The 21,094-nt window shown below is 45.2% G+C and overlaps 1 protein-coding gene across 12 annotated transcripts in view; it reads left to right on the top strand.

The window, feature by feature from the left end:
* DGUOK (deoxyguanosine kinase) overlaps positions 1-2,070 on the top strand; it is a 31,969-nt gene extending 29,899 nt beyond the window's left edge. For 10 of the 12 annotated variants that reach the window (XM_063617537.1, XM_063617538.1, XM_055243746.2 and 7 more), the window contains 3 exons: positions 256-371; positions 1,272-1,371; positions 1,836-2,070. In XM_063617537.1, the coding sequence (XP_063473607.1) occupies positions 256-371; positions 1,272-1,371; positions 1,836-1,862 (243 nt within the window). In that variant the 3' untranslated portion in view covers positions 1,863-2,070. The remainder of the gene's footprint in view (positions 1-255; positions 372-1,271; positions 1,372-1,835) is intronic. The other 2 variants (XM_055243754.2, XM_055243748.2) reach the window with 1 other exon arrangement.
* Positions 2,071-21,094: the final 19,024 nt, after the last annotated feature.

The raw sequence follows: 21,094 nt of genomic DNA on the forward strand, positions 1-21,094 counted from the left end.
GCTTGGATGACTGGATGGATGATGTTCACCATTAACCAACTTAGGATACTTCAGAGGAAGAGCAGGTTTAAGGTGGAGATGGGAAAAGAATGGTGTAGATCCTCTGATTGCATAAGAAAACAAGACAGCAGAAGCAAAGGCATGGCTTGTAATGCCCAAGATAGACATTATGGGTGAGCCTCAGAGCCCCCGAAGACTGCATTGTAGCAGCCAAAACAGCAAAGAGCTCATCAAGGCTTGGGGACTGTCTTTTAGGTTTGTTTGAAGAGACTGTACCAGAGGGCCAGGGAGGAGGAGAAAGGAATTGAGCTGGCCTATCTAGAGCAGCTGCATGGCCAACACGAAGCCTGGCTTATTCACAAGACAACGAAGTAAGTGGAGAAAAGAATGTATCAGACAGAGACCTGGCTCCCAACAGCCAGTTAAAACCAAGTTCAGCATGCAGCCCCCTGTAGGAAGGTTCAGAATATACTGGAAATGGTTGGAAATGTCAAGCATTTTCCAACTCAGAAGTTTAATATTGCTGGATGCAGTGGCTCACGCCTGTAATCCCAGCACTTTGGGAGGCTGAGGCAGTCACCTGAGGTCAGGAGTTCAAGACCAGCCTGGCCAACATGGTGAAACCCTGTCTCTACCAAAAATACAAAAATTAGCCAGGTGTGGTGTCAGGTGCCTGTAATCCCAGCTACTCGGGAGGCTGAGGCAGGAGAATCACTTGAACCTGGGAGGCAAAGGTTGCAGTGAGCCGAGATCGCACCACTTGTACTCCAGCCTGGGCGAAAGAGTGAGATGCCCAGAAGAAGTTTAATGTTGAATATAATCTTTACAATCCAAGGGCCTTTTTAGTAGATTCTATTTCTCCAGCTTTTTCTTTGTTTCTTAACATTTCCCTAGACTGAACATTGTGATCAATGGTGGTAGTTGGCTCAGCATGAAGGGCTGAAAATGTTAGAGAAATTGTCAATATTACTAAGTTGGCATTCCTAGTTTCTGCCTGTCCTCCCTTTAAGCTTGGTTTGTTGTCCACTTAAAATGTTTGGTGCTCTGACCGTTCGTATCACTCTCAAGAATGAAGAGAAACCTCAACCTTTCTGTTTCCAGCCAACTTTATTGAATTTATTTTTTTAAATGCAGTTTACATGCAGTTTCTTTGAAAAGTCATGTTGAATTTAGATCTGTTTTCTGAGTAAGAAAGACTTGGCGAGTATGTGAAACTTGACTCAAGTTACTTTTCTTTTTTTCTGTCCCCCAAACATTCACGCTTCTTATAGGCTCCACTTTGAGGCTCTGATGAACATTCCAGTGCTGGTGTTGGATGTCAATGATGATTTTTCTGAGGAAGTAACCAAACAAGAAGACCTCATGAGAGAGGTGGGAAGGACTTTAACTCCTGCTTTCCAGTGGTTTCCTTTGTTGTACTTTTATCTTTCTGGCCTTTGCTTCAAAGTTCAATATCATGGGTCTTGTGCTTTGCATCTCACGTTGCATTTCACACTCCAAGGCCTATTGAATCTTGTGAAAATTAAAAATATAATCCCTATTCTCTAAAGTATGCTGGACTAATAATTGTTAAATAATTGACTTGTAACATGTGCTTGCCAGCTGACTTTCTTCTCTAAGGCGTTCTAAAACTAGGGAAATGAGACTACTGGATTCTATTCCCAGCTCCACCACTTGATGCTATATAACCCTGGCCTGCCCACATTTCTTCTCCATGCCTATTTTCCTTTCCTCACAAAAACCTCATGGGCTTGGCTGCATATGCATTGGGGGTGGACTATTGAAAATTCTGTTAAAAATGTGAAATTAAACTTCTGATTTTCTCCTTCCCACAGGTAAACACCTTTGTAAAGAATCTGTAACCAATGCCATGATGTTCAGGCTGTGATCTGGGCTCCCTTTCTGAAGCTAGAAAAATGTTGTGTCTCCCAACCACCTTTCCATACCCAGCCCCTCTCATCCCTGGAGCACTCTGCCGCTCAGGGGCTGGTTTGTTAATTATTGTTAGACTTTGCCATTTTTTTCTGTTGTATCTGAAGCATTTTGAAAATAAAAGTTTACTTAAGTTTTGCTTGTTTTTCTAATTCAGTTGCTCACTTATTTCAGCATGTATCTCTTGGTGCTTGCTCTAAATTCACCTCTAGACGTGTATTAGTCCGTTTTCACACTGTATAAAGATACTACCTGAGGCTGGGTAATTTCTAAAGGAAAGAGGTTTAATTGATTCACAGTTTTCGCATGGTGGGGGAGGCCTCAGGAAACTTACAATCATGGCAGAGGGGAAACAGGCACATCTTACATGGTGGCAGGTGAATGAGCAAGTGCAAGAAAGAGCAGGGAAAACTGCCTTATAAAACCATTAGATCTCGTGAGAGCTCACTGCCATGAGAATAGCATGGGGAAAACCGTCCCGGTGATACAGTCACCTCCCAGCAGGTCTGTCCCTTGACACCTGGGGATTACAATTCAAGATGAGATTTGGTTGGGGACACAAAGCTTAACCATAACAACTAGCAATTTTCAAATTGCTCCCAGAACTCTAACCCAAGCCCTACCTGCCATGCATGAAGAAGGGAAATAAAGTGACTCAAGAGTGGGTGGGATCTTAAATGTGAGCCCCCAGAGCAGGAAATGGAGCGTGAACTCCAGGAAGCTTCTTTATCTCTTCCCGTCTGCCACTCTTGATATAGGGGACAGGTGTGGGGAACTTAATCCCTTGTCCTAGAGCTAAAGAACCTGGCCAAAAGAAAGGGAGAAAACAGCAAGAACCCAAAAGTTAAGCATCTGACATTTAAGATTGGCCAGCCCGGCACTCTAGCTTTGTCTAAATACCCTACCCAATGACTTTCAGATAATGTTAATGGAGTGGATCTCTCTCTGCAGGAAAAAAAAAAAAAAAAAAAGAATTTTTTGTCGTGCTCTTTAACCTTCAAATAGAATTTATTGTTAAGGGAAGAAAAATACATGGCTCTATAGGATTGAAGTGCTCCATGGCCTGAAGCCTGCAGGTCCATGATTCACAGGAGCAGATCTGCACTGAGCCCTTGACAGTTCTGCAGGTACACAGGAAGATGAATGATCTGGGGATGTAAGAGTGTCCCAGAAAACAGAAATCTGTGTTTCTGTCCTTTATGCTTTGGGGAAATGAATGTGAGATTGGTTTCTAACAAATACATAGTCCAGGCAAGGTGGCTCACACCTGTAATCCCAGCACTTTGGGAGACCAAGGCAGGTGGATCACCTGAGGTCAGGAGTTCAAGACCAGCCTGGCCAACGTGGCGAAACCCCATCTCTACCAAAAATACAAAATTTATCCGGGCGTGGTGGTGTATGCCTGTAATCCTAGCTACTTGAGAGGCTGAGGCAGGAGAATCACTTGAACCCAGGAGGTGGAGGTTGCAGTGGGCCGAGCACACCACTGCACTCCAGCCTGGGCGACAAGAACAAAACTCTGTCTCAAAAAAAAAAAAAAAAAAGTAATGTTTTAATATAAAAGTATGGCAATTTCCTTATCCTACTTATTTACAACATTTTAATAGCTTTATTGATATATACTTCACATACCATACAATTCACTCATTTAAACTGTACGATTCAGGCCACACACACTGGCTCACACCTGTAAGCCCAGAGATTTGAGAGGCCAAAGTAAGAGAACTGCTTGAGGCCAGGAGTTTGAGACCAGCCTGGGTAACGTAACAAGAGGCCGGCTCTCCAAAAAAGTAAAAATTAAAAAAATAAGCCAGGTGTAGTGGAGTGAGCCTGTAGTCCTAGCTACTTGGAAGGCTGAGGTGGAAGGATCGCTTGAACCCAGGAGTTGGAGGCTGCAGTGAGCTATGATCCTGCCGCTGCACTTGTAGGTGACAGAGTGAGACTCTACCTCTTAAAAATAAAGTGTACAGGCCAGGCGTGGTGGCTCACGCCTGTAATCCCAGCATTTTGGGAGGCTGAGGCAGGTGGATCAACTGAGGTCAGGAGTTTGAGACCAGCCTGGCCAACACGGTGAAACCCCGTCTCTACTAAAAATACAAAAAAATTAGTGGGCTGTGGTGGCGCATGCCTGTAATCCCAGCTACTCAGGAGGCAGAGCAGGAGGATCGCTTGAACCAGGAGGCAGAGGTTGCAGTGAGCCGAGATCACACCACTGCACTCCAGCCTGGGCAACAAGTGCAAAAGTCTATCTCAATAAATAAATAAATAAAAATTAAAAATAAAGTATACAATTCAGTGGTTTTTAGTATAGTAGTCATAGGGTTGTATAACCAATATCACAATTCCAGAACCTTTTCATCACCCCAAAAAGAAAGCCCATACCTCATCTCCCCCAAGTTCCCCTGCCGCCAACTCCCAGCCCTAGGCAACAACCAGTCTACTTCTGTCTCTGTAGATTTGCCTATTCTGCAATATCATATGAATAGAATCGTAATATGTTGTCTCCTGTAACTTTTTTTTTTTAACTGAGCATAATGTTTTCAAGGTTCATCCAAGTGGTAGCATGTATCAGTACTTCGTTCCTCTTTCCCCCCCAACAGTCTCACTGTGTTGCCCAGGCTGGAGTGCAGTGGTGCAGTCACAGCTCACTGCGGCCTCGAACTCCTGGGCTCAAGCCATCCTCCTACTTCAGCCTCCTGAGTAGTTGAGACTATAGGTGCACACCACCACGCCCACTAATTATTTTATTTTTAGTAGAGACTGTCTCACTGTGTTGCCCAGGCTGGTCTCCAACTTCTGGTGTCAAGTGATTCTCCTGCCTTGGCCTTCCAAAGCGCTAGGATTACAGGCGTAAGCCACCACACTCTTCACCTAGTTTTAAAGCCTGAAAGTCTACAAATTCAGCATCTCTATTGGTAAACATTGCCTTTTAGAAAGTTAAACGTTGGCTGGGCACAGTGGCTTAAGCCTGTAATCCCAGCACTTTGGGAGGCCGAGGCGGGCGGATAACTTGAAGCTAGGAGTTCGAGACCAGCCTGGCCAATAAGGTGAAACCCCATCTCTACTAAAAATCAGAAATTAGCTGAGCACGGTAGTGCAGGCCTATAGTCCCAGCTACTCGGGAGGCTGAGGCACGAGAATCACTTGAACTGGGAGGTAAAAGCTGCAGTGAGCCGAGATTGCACCACTGCCCCCTAGCCTGGGTGACAGAGCGAGACTCTGTCTCAAAAAAATATATATATATCCTCTAAGATAGTGCGGGCCATCAACAGTGTAACCTAGGTGGTATAATTTGTCATTTTCCAAATTTGTAGCTGGGATCATCTGTAGAGAGTAAACATATTAATGAGCAGCAGTAATTTTGAACCTTAAATTGTTGGGGGGGACAAGTAGGTCTGGGTGGAGCCTGTAAGTGTGCAGATTAGGACCGCAGGAAGGCAGGCTGAAACCTTGGGCACCGTGGGTTTTTAAAGCAGACGCTACAGAGTGGAGGTCACACTAAAATGGTCCCTACTCTACACTGTCAGGCCAGTCTGGATGGCTGTAATTCTTGGTTTAGGCCAACTCCCAGCGTCAAAAAATTTGGATTAACACATAAAAAATAGCTGCATTTCTTTCTGGCTTACAATGTGGTAAAACCTTCTGTTCTGGAACCTGAATATTACCTTGATGGGTTTATAACAAGGATCAAGGTTGTGAAAGTTCTCAAACTCTCAGAAGGTGATAATTTCAAGTAAAAAGGACTATTTGTTATATGCAAATACCAGAATCACAGAGGAAGTGATGCAACGAAATAACATGCACTTTAAAATTTTAATACTATTTAACCTTCTTCAGCCCTCGCTTAAATAGCAGTTTACATTTTCCGAACCACTTTCTCCTTCGTGGGTCTCTCCTGGCTCCCCTACATTTGATGCCTCCCCTTCTGCCTCCTGGGCTGCCATCTTTTTCTCTTTTCCTTGAAAGTGTTGGTGTCCCCAAGGCACCCTTGGCTCATTTCTGTCTTCGTCCACTCCCTCTGCGTGATCTTGGATTTGTTTTCTATCACTGCCTTTATCAAATTACCACAAAGGTAATGGCTTAAAGCAGCACACATTTATTATCTTACAGCTCTGGAGATCAGAACTCTGACATGGGTCTCACTGGGACAAAATCAAGTTATCAACAGGGCTGCTTTTCTTTCTGGAAGTTCTAGAGGAGACTCCGTTTCTTTACCTTTTCTGTCTTCTAGAAGCTGCCTACATTCCTTGGCTTGTGGCCCCTTCATCTTCAAAGCCAGTCGTGTTGCATCTCTAACCACAGCCAGGAACCCTTCTCTGCTTTCAAGGACCCACGTGATTACACTGGCCCCCTCTGGGAAATCTAAGCTGCGGGGTGGGAGGGAGGCTATTATTCTGCTTTCCACAGATCTCAAACACTATCATGGCTCCTACTATTCTCATGGGGTGAAGACTTCTTATGAACTTGGAAATTTTACGGAAAATGTGAATCATATGCAAGAGGGAATGGTATCAAGCACCCGTGTACCCCATACTCACATTCTAGCCCAATCAGCCTAAGATCACCAGAAACAAACCTTGAGTTTGAGAAGGTCAAATTGCAACGAGGAAGACCACATACCAGAGGAACTGTGGGGCATCTCACCAAACAGGAAAATATACCATTACAGGATTTTAAGGAAAACTAGAGTTTAGGTAAAATTGAATGAAGCATTGTTTGGATAGGTGCAAAGCAAAGCAGGACTCTGCATAAAGGAGTCCACTGTGTATAAAGGAGTCTGTTCTGAACTGTTCAGTGAACTCAGGTTTGTTTCCCTAGAAAGTACAAAGTTAAGACAAACATGGAATTTGTGTTCAGAAGCTCCTTATGTGAAACTCTGAACCTGGCTTGGAAACCAAGACAACTTCTCTGTGTCAAAGTCACTTAGAATCTTCTGGCCAAAAAGAAAAAAAAAAAAGGAATGTTTCATTTTTACTGATAACATTTAGCATTTCACACAGCAAAGTTTCTGATAGTTCATGATTTTAAAGAACAAGGTTTCTCTATGAGTCAGAAAGCAGTAGTCACACAAGGAAAGGGGTCATTATGGCACTTTACAGCTACAACGTGCTCGTGGGAGAAATACTGTTTCATGGTAACTTTTGTGACTGGCTTTAGCTGTGTAATGTCCTCCCAGCCTGTTGAGTCGCAGGGCAGCTTTTTACCTTCTTAGCATGAGCCAATTTTGACTTTCTCACCCACTTCAGTTATCTACTCAGAACCAATCTGGTTTCACCTACAGACTAACCCCTCTCATTATTCTGAAGCAAATCCCAAACAGGAGGATGTCTTTTAAAGCTAGAGCTATATCAAACTATGGATTTCACAACCCGGATCCCTTATGCTCAATGGGTACAAAACAGTTCTCCCCACCTGCATACCCACCACCAACCCTACCCCACCCCAGCCAGCAAAGCCATTTCCCCTGCTTCTCCATTCACTCCATTGGCCACATTAAAAACCTTGGTGTCATCTTTGACCCCCCACTTACACTCATTCTCAACAAATTCTGCCTATTCATCTCTGAAATCTTTCAAATCTTCTCTGCACCCATTTCTGGCTCTCTAGTTGAAAGTGTAGTGGAAATTGTGGTTGACACTCCAGCATTCATCCCACCTCTCCTCCTCTTCCGTAGCAGTCATATGGTCCCCACTGTAGCAGTGGCCATGCCTAGGAATGGCAGGAATGGCCCCTCCCCTGCCCCCCAATTACTACTACCAGTAATCATTTCTTCCCCAAGCCACATCAACTAAATGATGTATAAAAAAGAACAGTGGTTGCTAAGTTAGGTCACCTGCCCCACCCCTGCCACCAGAGAGCTGCCCTTCAGCCCCTCCTGTGTGGAGGTATGAGAGCTGCCATGTTTTTATAACCCTATCTCCCATCACTCCTACCATAAACCCCACGAGACCACCCATAGCTTCAGACGTGTTTTCCCACGTGACAAAATGTTTCTCTCTCTCTCTCTCCCACCCCCCACCCCAAGCTTTTACACTGGAAGAACTACTCACCCTGCCAGGCCCAAGCCCACCATTCCTCTCTCTGTGGAGCCCTTCCCTCACCCCACACCATGGCCAGTCTTTGTGCCCTTGAGCACCCTGTTGATTAAACTTCTGTCAAATGTGTCATACCTGAATGAAAGTTGTCTGGAGACATCTCTTTGATGTCCTTGGCCTTGACCTTCTTGACACAGACCATGTCTTGGTCATTTAGTACAATGCCTGGCGTTTATTTATTTATTGCTGTTTCATGAGTGCCTAACATAGACTTTTAAATAAAGAAATTATTGACTGGAGACACGCTCCGCCCTTTCTCAGCTTCCTGGGTTATTTGTGAGCTGTATATTATGATCATCAATTGAGGAAGTTCCTTCCGTGTACTAAGCACTGAGAATATGCAAGAAATTTGGGGCCCGGACTCTACTCTTAAATTGTCAAAGGAGTTGATGATTATCAGATGCCTACTGTGTGCCAGCTACCCTACTGAACACTTTCTAAATGTTATTTAACCCTCTCAATAATCCCATGAAGGAGGTTTAAGATGCCGGTTTTTACCAGTGAGGAAACTGAAGCTCAGAGTTCAGTAACTCAACTAGAGTCCCACAGTAACTGACAGCACCGGGACTCACACCTAGGTCCATCCTGACTCCAGACCTTTTTTCTGAATAACACCAAACCATTACGTAAGGGACATAAGACTAGATTTTCGGAAAAGAAGGCAAACATGCATTTCCTTGGCTGCCTGTCTGGATTTATCAGCCAAATTTTGTAGCCTGGGCAGGAAAACCTAGTTTGCCAGCACCGCTAGGTGGAGGCCACCAGGTGCATCCTAACTGTGCCTTTGGCCCCTGGGTCCCTGAACAGGCAGAGAGATGTTTCTGGGGGGCTAGATTTTCTCTTCTCAGCAACTGCACCTTCATAAAGTGCCCTTCAGGCACTAGCCATTAGAATGTATGTGGAAGCTTGATGAAGGTTCTCAAATGTCTTTACAGATGCCTTCTACTCCACTTCCCAGCTCACCTTTTATGTTGCTGTCAGATGATTTTCTTAAAACACCTTTATTTTTAAAAAATTTATTTTTATTTTTATTTTTTGAGACAGCGTTGCTCTGTCGCCCAGGCCAGAGTGCAGTGGCATGATCTCGGCTCACTGCAACCTCCGCCTCCTGGGTTCAAGCGATTCTCCTGCCTCAGCTTCCCACGTAGCTGGGACTGCAGGTGCACACTACCATGCCTGGCTAATTTTTTTTTTTTTTTTTTTTTGTATTTTTAGTAGACAACACCATGTTGGCTAGGCTGGTCTCAAACTCCTGAGCTCAAGTGATCCATGCACTTCAGCCTCCCGAAGTGCTGGGACTGCAGGTGTGAGCCACCACACCCAGCCTAAAAACCTTTAATCATGTTAATATTCTTCTTTAAAAATGTTGGTGGCCGGGCATTGTGGCTCACACCTGTAATCCCAGCACTCTAGGGGGCTGAGGTGGGCAGATCACGAGATCTGGAGTTCCAGACCAGCCTGCATGGAGAAACCCCATCTCTACTAAAAATACAAAATTAGCTGGGTGTGGTGGCACATGCCTGTAATCCCAGCTGCTTGGCAGACTGAGGCAGGAGAAGCATTTGAACTCAGGAGGCAGAGGTTGTGGTGAGCAAAGATGGCGCCATTGCACTCCAGCCTGGGCAACAAAAGCGAAACTCCATCTCAAAAAAAAAAAAAAAAAAAAATGTTGGTATCCAAATGCACAGTGCTATCCTGAACTGGATCCTGGAACAGATCAAGTTCGTTAGTGGAAAATACTAGTGAAATCCAAATCAAGTCTGGAGTTTAATTGATGTAACTTGTCAGTTCTCACAACTGTACCATGTCATGTGAGATGTTAGCATTAGGGGAATCTGGGTGAGGGATACACGGAAACTCTGTGTTGTCTTTGCAATTTTTCTGTAAATCTAAAATTATTCCAAAATAAAAATCATTAAAACAATGTTGATACCTCTTAGAAGATGATGACCAGGCTCCTTAAGCAGGCTTTTGGAGCCCTCCAACCTTATCTTTCCCCACCCCTGTGAAAGAATCCTCTGTTCTTGCTAAATGGTTTCACTTTCTTAACAATGTCTGTGCTCTCCTAGACTCCGCTTTTGCCTTAGCCACGTACCCTGTTGGATTGATATGCCACCAAAGAACTAGTCACAGTCCTTAATCACAAATAGCAGGAAGTTACTGTGAACATAAGGAAGCTTAGGTTTTAGGGTGCATCACTTGCAAGTCCCCAGGAGGGTCCACCATGGCTGTTATGAGAATGTGATTTCCCTGTCATTACTGCTGCTGTCACAGAATGCTCATGGACCCAAGACTCTGGTAGGTACATCTGACTTGCAGAGCCTAGACCACATGCCCTTGACATGCCAAGTAGCTGCAAGGGAGTCTGAGAAATACAGTATCTGACATCACATCTTCATTGTGAGAGGTAGGGTCTATCCCCAACCAAGGTGAATAAGTCCTCAGACACAGGAAGGGGAGTGATTTACTAGTTCTCCATAAAGAATGGCAGATGTTTACTACAGGTGGGTTTTCTAGAACCAAAGCTTCCATTAGGAACCACTGGGCTTAGGTAACATTTGTTACCTAAGCTGAAACTCCAGCTTGGTTTGGCCTGGAGACTCTATGGTACAAACTGTGTTCCTATATTTCATTCACTACACCAGAGTGAAGGGAACTTCATCTCCTGAGGATACTTGAATTAAAATCTTTCAAATGAAAAGAGCCCGGCCGTGCATGGTGGCTCACGCCTGTAATCTCTTGGCACTTTAGCAGGCCAAGGCAGGTGGATCATTTGAGGTCAGGAGTTCGAGACCAGCCTGACCAACATGGTGAAACCCTGTCTCTGCTAAAAATACAAAAACAATTAGCTGGGCGTGGTGGCAAGCACCTGTAATCCCAGCTACTTGGGAGGCTGAGGCAGAAGAATCGCTTGAACCTGGGAGATGGAGGTTGCAGTGAGCTGAGATCGTGCTACTGCACTCCAGGCTAGGCAACAAGAGCAAAACTCTGTCAAAAAAAAAAAAAAAAAAAAAGAAGAAGAAGGAAGGAAGGAAGGAAGGAAAGAAAAGAGCCCATGTGCATGTCTTTAAGATCAGCTATGCAAAAGGCAACATAGGAAAGGTTATATCCTATTGTGAAGCTTGGAATATTCTGAAGCAAGAAAGGTTTCTGGGAGAAGACCCTGTATTATTCTCCTATCCAATACTAATCAGGCCCAACCCTGCTTAGCTTCCAAGATCAGATGAGATCAGGCACATTCAGGGTGGTATGACAGTAGATCCTGTATTCTCTATATCAGCAGTGGCCCCATCATCCTTCCAGCCACCCAACTAGAAAACTGGGATCCTCTGACTCCTCCCTGTCACTCATCTCCAACAGCCAGGCAAATGTCTGATGCTACCAATGTCCCACTAACATTTCTCAGATCTGCCTGCTCTCCCACCTCCACTCCTTACCCAGCCCTCCCACCCAGGCTCTCCACCTCTTGCTACGGCTTTCCCAAATCCCTACTCCACAGAGGAGCCAGAGGGCCTCGAACGCCACCAGGTGCCTCCAGAATGTGCCTTTGGCCCCCCAGGGGCCCTGAGCAAGCACATATCCTTCCAAACCCTCCTCTGTGTTTACATTAAACTCATGGTTGCCCCACACCCCCGCACTCTCACTGCTTTTGCTCATGCTGTGCGCACCCACTGGAGTGCCCTTCACCTCTAAGCCCCTCAGCATCCACAATTGCCATCTTCAGGAAGCTTCTGCTGACTCTACCCTGGCTGTGTCAGGTGCCTCCCTTCGAGCTCCTGTCAAATGCCTTTTGCATTTATCTTACTGTTGCTCTAACACATAGTATTAAAATCATCTCTCTCTCTCTCTTTTTTTTTTTTTTGAGATGGCATCTCACTCGTTTCCCAGGCTGGAGTGGTGAAGTGGTGTGATCTCGGCTCACTGCAACCTCCACCTCCTGGGTTCAAGTGATTCTCCTGCCTTAGCCTCCAGACTAGCTGGGATTACAGGTGCCCGCCACCATGCCCGGCTAATTTTTGTATTTTTAGTAGAGATGGGGTTTCACCATGTTGGCCAGGCTGGTCTCAAACTCCTGACCTCAGGTGATCCACTCGCCTCAGCCTCCCAAAATGCTCGGATTACAGGTGTGAGCCACCACACCCAGCCTAAAATCATCTCTTTGTCTGTTTATTAGAGCATGGCTTATGTCTTATCCCACTTTGTATCTCCAGTGCCTGGCACATGGGAGTGAGTAATTCAATAGATACTGGAGAAATGGAAAGCAGGAAGAAAGAAGAAAAAGGGACACAGGCTGAGCCTGAGAAAGACCCCTTGCACGAAGCAATGAAACACCTCCCACACCATTACCCCTCCATGCTGCTAGCAACATACTTGCTAACATACTTAGTTACATACTTGCTAAGACCCAGGCCAGCTGCAGGTGGGCTCTGAGCAGCCTCTCTGACTCTGGACTAGATTATGTGACTGTAAGATCCTTAGAACGGATGGTAGAAATAGAAGATGATGATAAGCCCTTTGATTCTGCCCTCAGAGCCACCCCCTCCCCCATGATCCTGGGGGCCACTTTGGATCATGAAGTGCCTCATAAAGAGGGAATTGCAAAAGACAGAAGTAGCCTCAGGCCCTGACTTTGTACAACTGCAACTTTAGCCCTGGACTCCCTCCTCAGACTTCCACATGACAAAGCTGTAAACTACTTTTTTGTTTTGTTTTTTTGAGACAGAACCTTGCTCTGTCACCGAGGCTGGAGTGCAGTGGTGCAATCTCGGCTCACTGCAACCTACGCCTCCTGGGTTCAAGCAATTCTACTGCCTCAGCCTTCCGAGTAGCTGGGATTACAGGCATGTGCCACCACCACGCCTGGCCAGAAAGCTATAAACTTTGAAGCCACTGTTGAGGATTTTATCATTGTATACAATTGTGCTAATACATCCTGTGGCTCTGAGCTTGTTGCAACATTCTCTCTTGCCTAATTTGGGGCCCTGCTTGTGGTGCAGGTATGTGCCCCACGGCTTACGACTGGGGACCCCGGACAAACGTTACCTGGTACTGGACAGCCTCTGCAGTGATAGGTAGTTCGCTGGCCACCAGCGCTGGCACATGGGAGGAATCAGAGAGGGGGGTTGGGAGAAACTGTATCACCCTGGGCAAGTCACTGAACATCTCTATATTTTAGATTCCTTGCTTTGAAAGCAAGGAAGACAATCTTTAAGGTCCTGACATTCTTCTGCTTAAAATATCCACCTTACAAATGAATAAGTAGCATGGAGTACGTGGAGGACTTGGGTTTAGACATCACACAAATCTGGGTTCAAATCCTGGCTGGGCCACTCACCAGCAGTGCAACTTGGACAAGTTCCTTCGCCTCTCTGAGCTTCTGTTTTCCTTAAATCTGAAAATGAAACTAATTTTACAATTATTTTTCAAGTGGTACCAAGAATTAGAAATATTGTAGACAAACGTCTGGGCAGAGTAGCCACTCAGTAAACGGAACTGGTAGGTGCATGTGAGTGGAGAGAAAGAAAGAGCTGGAGAGTGCTTCACAGAGTACAGCTGAGCTGAGCTTTGAAGGGTGAGGTGAGGACCATTTGGGCAGGTAGGGCGGGAAGGAAGGTCCAAGCAGGAGAGCAGCATGGGCAAAGGAAGGGACACACGGGATGTGATGGTGAAGGGTGGGGTGTGTCGAGGTCCTGATGGGATCAGACCTCATGCCCCTAAGCGTGATACCACTGTGGACCAAAATGAGTGCTGCTTCCAGCTAAGGAGATTCCTGGATTACATGGCATTCGAGCTGGGCATTAAGTGAAGTAGGATTTTTAGAGCAAGACTGGGTTGAGGGTGATTTGGAGTAAACACCATAAGCAAAGGCAGGGAGCTAAGAAAAGAGCCTGTGAGGGGGTGGGGTTGGGCAGGGAGACCGCAAGGCTAGAGTAGAGGGCAATAGCAGGCAAGAAATGCTCAAATGTTTTAAATAGAGTGCTTGGCAAAGACAAGCCAAGCCAGCAAAGCCTCCGTTGCTCACACTGTTCTCTTACCTGTTTCTTTCAGCATTTCTACCGTAGGCTGTGTCTTTGAGGCCAGAGCCCAAATGCCCGGGTCTGGAAGGAGTCTCTGAGGTCCCTTGGGAGACCCAGCAAAGGGGACCGGTGTGGGACTTTTGCTCAGAAGGTGGACGGCTGGGAGAGCAGGCAGACATTCACTCTGCTTCCTTCCCGCCTGGTGGCTGGCTGCATGCCCTGAACTTGACCTCAGATGACCTGCGTGTTCCCTTCAGTTCCAGTGCCAGGAGCAGTGAGCTTCATCTTTGGCTTTTTTTCTCCTTCAGAGCAGAGACTTTCTCTCTGCTCAAATTAGTTTTTTTTTTTTTTTTTTTTTTTTTTTTTTTGTGGTGGTGGTGGTTGTTGTTGGCTTTTTTTCTTTTTTTTTTTTGAGATGGAGTCTCGCTTTCTCACCCAGGCTGGAGTGCAGTGGTGCGATCTCAGCTCACTGCAATCTCCTCCTCCCAGGTTCAAGTGATTCTCCCACCTCAGCCTCCAGAGTAGCTGGGATTACAGGGGTGCACCACAACACCTGGCTAATTTTGTAGTTTTAGTAGAGACGGGGTTTCAACACGTCGGTCAGGCTGGTCTCACACTCCTGACCTTAAGCGATCCACCCACCTCAGCCTCCCAAAGTGCTGGGATTACAGGCGTGAGCCACGGAGCCCGGCCTCAAACTGGTTTTTGCAGCTCCAAAAATCTCCCCAGTACTTGGGCAGACCTTGCCGGTGGGGTGTCTACTGTTGTCTGCCTTTTCTCAGTTTAGAATGATGATTTTAATGGTGCTAGATCATTGTATAGGTACGTAAATAAAGACTAAGGGTGTGTTTGTACAGAAGGGAGTGTGTGAGACGTTTTTCCCAAGCAGACACAGCTAGTTAGCAGCAGAGCTGGAATAGCCTGGGTGTCCTGACACTCAAGCCAGTGCTTGCTGCCCTGCCTATGAGCTGCTTAACTCTGTACACCTCAAAGGTCAGCATCTTGAAATCATTGTGTAAAAAAGTGAGTTGGGTTTCAGGCATTGTCCTTATTAACCCACCACATGCTTAGATGTTCTGTGGTTTGGGTTGGCATGCAAAATAATTTCAAAAATGCCTAGATTTGTCCAACATCACTGATTAGTGGTTGCTTTAGAAGACTAAGTCCAGCATTAGCCTCAGTAAGGTAGAAGGAACTACCACAGTTTCTCCTTGATCAAATGCATAAGGTATAGATGTAGAATACTTATAAAGGAAAGAGACTGACTTCTAATCAACATACGGGCTAAAAATTACTATTGCCAAATAGGCTGGCGTTGCTCAAAAACCTCTTTGGAGTTGCCTTAGGAGCCAGTTCATGGGTCCCACTAGAGCCAGGCTCTGTTCATCATTCAACAAGAACACACTGAGTGTCTGTATGTCAGGCACTGAGTACAGTGAGTAGCAAGATAGATACACACGTACCTTACAAGTGACCTTTCTACTTAAAAAATAAAACGTCTTACCTAGGTTAGACTACCATCTTAATCACCAGGTTTGGTTCTGAAAGATATTTTTGGCTGCTTCCTAAAATTAAGCTCTTCTTCAGAGGATGGAGAATAAATTCACTGATTGAAAATACTCAGAAAAAAGAGACGTAGCTTAGACAAAGGCAATCTCAAACGAGGAATTCCCAAGACATTTTAGGCTATGGTAATACAACCTCACAAGGGAACAATTTAGGTAAGAACATTTATTTGGAAGTAGACATTCTGGTGTGTTTGTTAAACGTGCACAGGCACATTGTCAGGAGAACAAGGTTTTGACTCGTGGAGGCCAGCCACTTTTCAAAGCAGGAAAGACCAAATGATCTGAACCAACCCAGATCTATTGGCTGCTGTCCCCTGCTCATGAGCCCTCTGGCTAGGACTGCCCCAGGCATCCACGTTTGACAGCACCTGCCTAAAAGATCTGAAAATCAAATCAAATTATAAGATGGACAGTTTTGAAATAAACCTGCCTATTTGCATCTGTCCCAGTGTTGTCAAGGATATTCCATTGATCAAAGGTCATTGCTATAGTCTGAATTTCCAGGTTCTAACAAGAGTACATTTGTATATGCTATTTCACACAGTACTTCCTCATTTATCTTCTCCTCGAAGCCACAACTCTTGTGGTAGACATTAAATATTCTTATTTTACAGATAGACACACAAAGATGCACTTAAATTATGTGCCTAAAGGACCACTTACTGGGCTTGAAACCAGGTCTTGCCGTTCCTCCTGCAGTAGCTCCTCCAACAGGCCACAGGGACCTAAACTCCAAAACTCCTGATCACTCCTGCAAGCAGTTGTTCCCAGCCTGGCTTCACATTGGAGTCCCCACACCTCGGGGCATGACCTGACATTGCCAAAGACCCCATGGGGTGGGCACCAGGTCCATACAACCAGAATCTCTGGAAGTGGGGCCTTGGCATTGGTATTCCTCAAGTTCTCCAGGTGATTCCACTGTGAAAAGTCTTGGTCATTCTATTATAGAATTATCAGAATTTGCTTCCTTCTCTCTCAAAGACCTACTTAAAGGCATTGATGGTTCACTTGTCTTCTTTTTCAAACATAATTTTCTATTTTTCAGTGATGATAGGAATGCTACTACTTCTTTGTTGTAGAAATTTTAGGGAAAAAAGGTATTAAGAAGAAAACAAAAATAATCCAGAGACCCAATGTTTATATTTTGATATATTTGCTTCCAATCTTCGTGTATATTTTATGTAATTTTTTTGAGACAGTATTTTGCTCTGTCACCCAGGCTGGAGGGCAATGGCACAATCATGGCTCACTGTAGCCTCAATTTCCTGAGCTCAAGCAATCCTCTCGCCTCAGCCTCCAGAGCAGCTGGGACCACAGGCACACTCACCATGTCCAGCTAATTTTTTTTCTTTTTTTTTTTTTTTGTAGAGATGGGGTCTCCCTATGTCGCCCAGACTGGTCTCAAACTCCTGGGCTTAAGTGATCCTCACTCCTTGACCTCCCAAACTGTGGCGATTACAGGTGTGAGCCATGGACCTGGCCTTAATCATTCTTCAATGTTGAATATTTAAGTTTATTTTAATTTAATTTTATTTTTTTTTTTGCTGTCATAAATAAGTCCTCCAAGAAGATCCTTGTACTTAGATCCTTACAGGCTTTGCAAAACTGAGTATTTTTATTTTGTGATCTGCCAGTTTGCTATAGTTATTAATAAAGTTTTTATTTTATTTTATTTTATTTTATTTTATTTTATTTTATTTTATTTTTCAGATGGAATCTTGCTCTGTGGCCCAGGCTGGAGTGCAGTGGTGCAATCTTGGCTCACTGCAACCTCCACCTCCCAGGCTCAGGCAGTTCTCCAGCCTCAGCCTCCTGAGTAGCTGGAATTACAGGGGAGCACCACCATGCCTGGCTAATTTTTGTATTTTTCTTTAGTAGAGACAGGGTTTCACCATGTTGGCCAGGCTGGTCTCGAATTCCTGACCTCAGGTGATCTGCCCACGTCGGCCTCCGAAAGTGCTAGGATTACAGGCCTCCCAAAGTGCTGGGATTACAGGCGTGAGCCACCATGCCAGGCCTGGACATTTTATGTCTTTATTGGCCATTTGTATTCCTTCTTTCGTGAATGTTCACATCCTTTGCCTTTTTGTTCCCTCCTGAGTGCCCATCTTTTCTTACCTACTAAGTATATAACACCTTTCCTGTTCATTTGTTTTGTAAATATTTTTCCTCAGTTTATCATTTAATTTGGTTTGTTGACATACAAAAGGATTTATTAATTTTATGCTTAGAAATGTTCCTTGATGAGGTAAATTGTTACCAACATTTTCTTCTACAAGTCTCAATAAATAAATGCCTGGTTATATAGAAGCAGTTTATCTGGCTACATGGGATTTTATTGTTCTGGACTAAGAAACTGTCCATCTCCTGGCCGGGCGCAGTGGCTCACGCCTGTAATCAGCACTTTGGAAGGCCGAGGAGGGCGGATCACGAGGTCAGGAGATCGAGGCTGACCATCCTGGCTAACATGGTGAAACCCCGTCTCTGCTAAAAATACAAAAAAATTAGCCGGGTATGGTGGCAGGCGCCTGTAGTCCCAACTACTCGGGAGGCTGAGGCAGGAGAATGGTGTGAACCCAGAAGGCGGAGCTTGTAGTGAGCCGAGATTGCGCCACTGCCCTCTAGCCTGGGCAACAGAGCGAGACTCCCTCTCAAAAAAAAAAAAAGAAAAAAAAAGAAAAGAAAAAGAAACTGTCCATCTCCTACAGGAATCTGACTTGGAATTATCAAAACTACACTACTTTTATGGTATATGTTCCTTGAACTACCTTGCCCAATACAGGATAACGTAAAAAACATTTTGCAGGGCAAAACATTTACAAAGCAAACAATATGGCATAGCCTCTCACAAAAGACTGCCCCACCCCAAAACTAACAAAGCCCATTTCCATCCTGTTTTGAAAAATAGGGTAGGTCTTAGGATAGTACCACTGGGCTCTATCAGCCCTAGGGAGAAACTTTCCTTTAGCTCAAGTTTCTCCTGGTCAAATGCTTTGGGGACAGGCTCTGCTCTTGAATAGGGTTACTCTGGCATGTAATATTTGGGACATATGTATACTAAAAAATTATTTGTTGTTTATCTGACACTCAAATTCAACTGGAAGTCCTGTGTTTCTGTTTGCTAAATCTGATAATCCTAATCCTGTGGTTTTTCTCTCAGTCTTAATGTTGGTGCCCTTGCCCCAGGAGTGCCCACAGGAAGCAGCAGACCTGGCATCATGCTGCATAAAGGAATTTACCTATTTACCTTCAAAGAGGGTTCTCATGGCCAAGGGGCAGCCTCTCCTTTGTGCCCCCGAGACATTGAAAAACAAAAACAAAACAACAACAACAACAAAAAAAACACTTCATTTACCTTTTCTACACAGATCAGCCATGTGCTTATAAACCTAAGTTCTTCACCCAGACTTCATGGGTTGCTTCCAGGCTTCCTGCACTTCATTGTCCTTCTTCCTCTTTTTTTCTAGCAACCATGAAGCTGCTCACCGGTCTATGGATCTGAGTGGCCACCATCACATCGCTCACATGCCTTTGGTCCACTGCATGCTCCTATTCGAGTGGCCAATCTGTCAGTTCCCCTTTGGCCTCTTTCGGCTTTTAATACCCTATTTTCTATCTTACAGGTTTTTTTGTTGTTGTTATTGTTGTTTTGTTTGGGTTTCTTTGAGACAGTCTCGTTCTGTCGCCCAGGCTAGAGTGCACTGGTGCGATCTGGGCTCATTGCAACTTCTGCCTCCCAGGTTCAAGCGATTCTCGTGCCTCAGTCTCCCGAGTAGCTGGGACTACAGGCACGTACCACCACGCCCAGCTAATTTTTGGCATTTTTAGTAGAGACGGAGTTTCACCATGTTGGCCAGGATGGTCTCGACCTTCTGACCTCAAGCGATCTGCCCTCCTCGGCTTCCCAATGTGCTGGGATTACAGGCGCGAGCCACCGCACCTGGCCTATCTTACAGATTTTTGGTTCACTATAAATAGATTGTTTCCTAGAGGCTGGATGTTAAAATTCAATTTTAACATGGTTTGAGATGGCTGAGTGTCATGTGGATGTCCTAAAGAATGGCAAGAAGACTGAGACATCTGCTAATCACATCCTTCCCTGGTTTAGCAGATAAATAGTACAATGTTGAGAATACAGTGTATCTCCCCAGAATGATGCTGGTGTAACACCATATGACTCGATCCATTAGTGCAGGCATTTCCAAGAAGGCCTCTCCCAGCTCTACAAGGGATGCCTGTGTCCTTTTTATCTCTACCCTAACTAACCCTACCTTCTGAGGGATTTTAAAGCAGAGCTTCTTAATTATTATGGTGCCTAGGAATCACCTGAAAGTCTTGTCAAAATGCAGATTTTGGCCAGGTGCGGTGGCTCATGCCTATAATCCCAATAGTTGGGGAGGCTGATGTGGGAGGATGGTTTGCGGCCAGGAGTTTGAGACGGGTGTGGGCAACATAGTGAGACCCTGTCTCTACAAAAAAATTAAAAATTAGTCCAGGGTGGGTAGCACACACTTGTAGTCCCAGCTACTGAGGAGGCTGAGGCAAGAAGATCAATTGAGCCCAGGAGTTGAAGCCTGCAGTGAACTATGATCAGGCCACTGCACTCCAGCCCGGGCAACAGAGTAAGACCCTGTCTCTTGAGGGAAAAAAACAAAAACAAAAAGAGTAGCTCTGAGGCCTGCTGAGATAGTGCACTTCTAGAAACTCTCCGTGGTACCGCTGCTGCAAACCCACAGACCAACCACACTTTGAGTAGCAGGAGTTTGAAACTTATATTCCTGACTGGCTACAGGATGGCCCAGACACCTCGTCATCTCAATTCCAGGACCCTACCTGCCCACGCCCAGGAGGTCTGAATCAACGGCAAAGAAATCTGTGTCTGTGAGAGGGGAGACTACAGAGTGAGGGGAAGGGAGGCAGGCTGAAAAGGGGAGAGCACGAAGCCTGAGAAAGAGCACCAGTTCAGGACAGTTTAGTCTGGAGCTGGTGGGACCTAGTGTTGATTGAATATGGAGGGAGAGAGAGAATAAGGGAGGCACTTGGCAAACTGTCTCCACCTGGGGAGGCTGGCTAGGTGCTCCTACTTAATATCAAACCTCATCCTGGGCACCTGAATGCCATTATATCTGATGACCCTCTGTAATACATAATGTCTGCATTGATTATTGTATATAGTTTAATTCTAGGTGTCATGGTTACATATGGCTAGACTAGGGTAAGACCATTTCTCTGATAAGTGAGAGGAAGAATCAGGGGACTCAATGGAAATGAAAGTAAAGGACAGTTTGAGTGCCTACCGTCCACCAAGGTCTGAGGCGGGACTTTGCCATAGGTTGGCTTCATTCGGTCCTCTGCAAAGGAGTCTGCTTAGGAGGTATCCTAAGTCCCATCTTTAGAGATTGGAAGGAGGCCAGGAGGGGGGAATTACCTCGCCTGCAGTCAAAAACTGGTACACGGAGGAGCTGCAAATGGAACTCAAGGA

This window comes from Symphalangus syndactylus, chromosome 14, assembly GCF_028878055.3.
Source record: "Symphalangus syndactylus isolate Jambi chromosome 14, NHGRI_mSymSyn1-v2.1_pri, whole genome shotgun sequence".
Classification (NCBI taxonomy): domain Eukaryota; kingdom Metazoa; phylum Chordata; class Mammalia; order Primates; family Hylobatidae; genus Symphalangus; species Symphalangus syndactylus.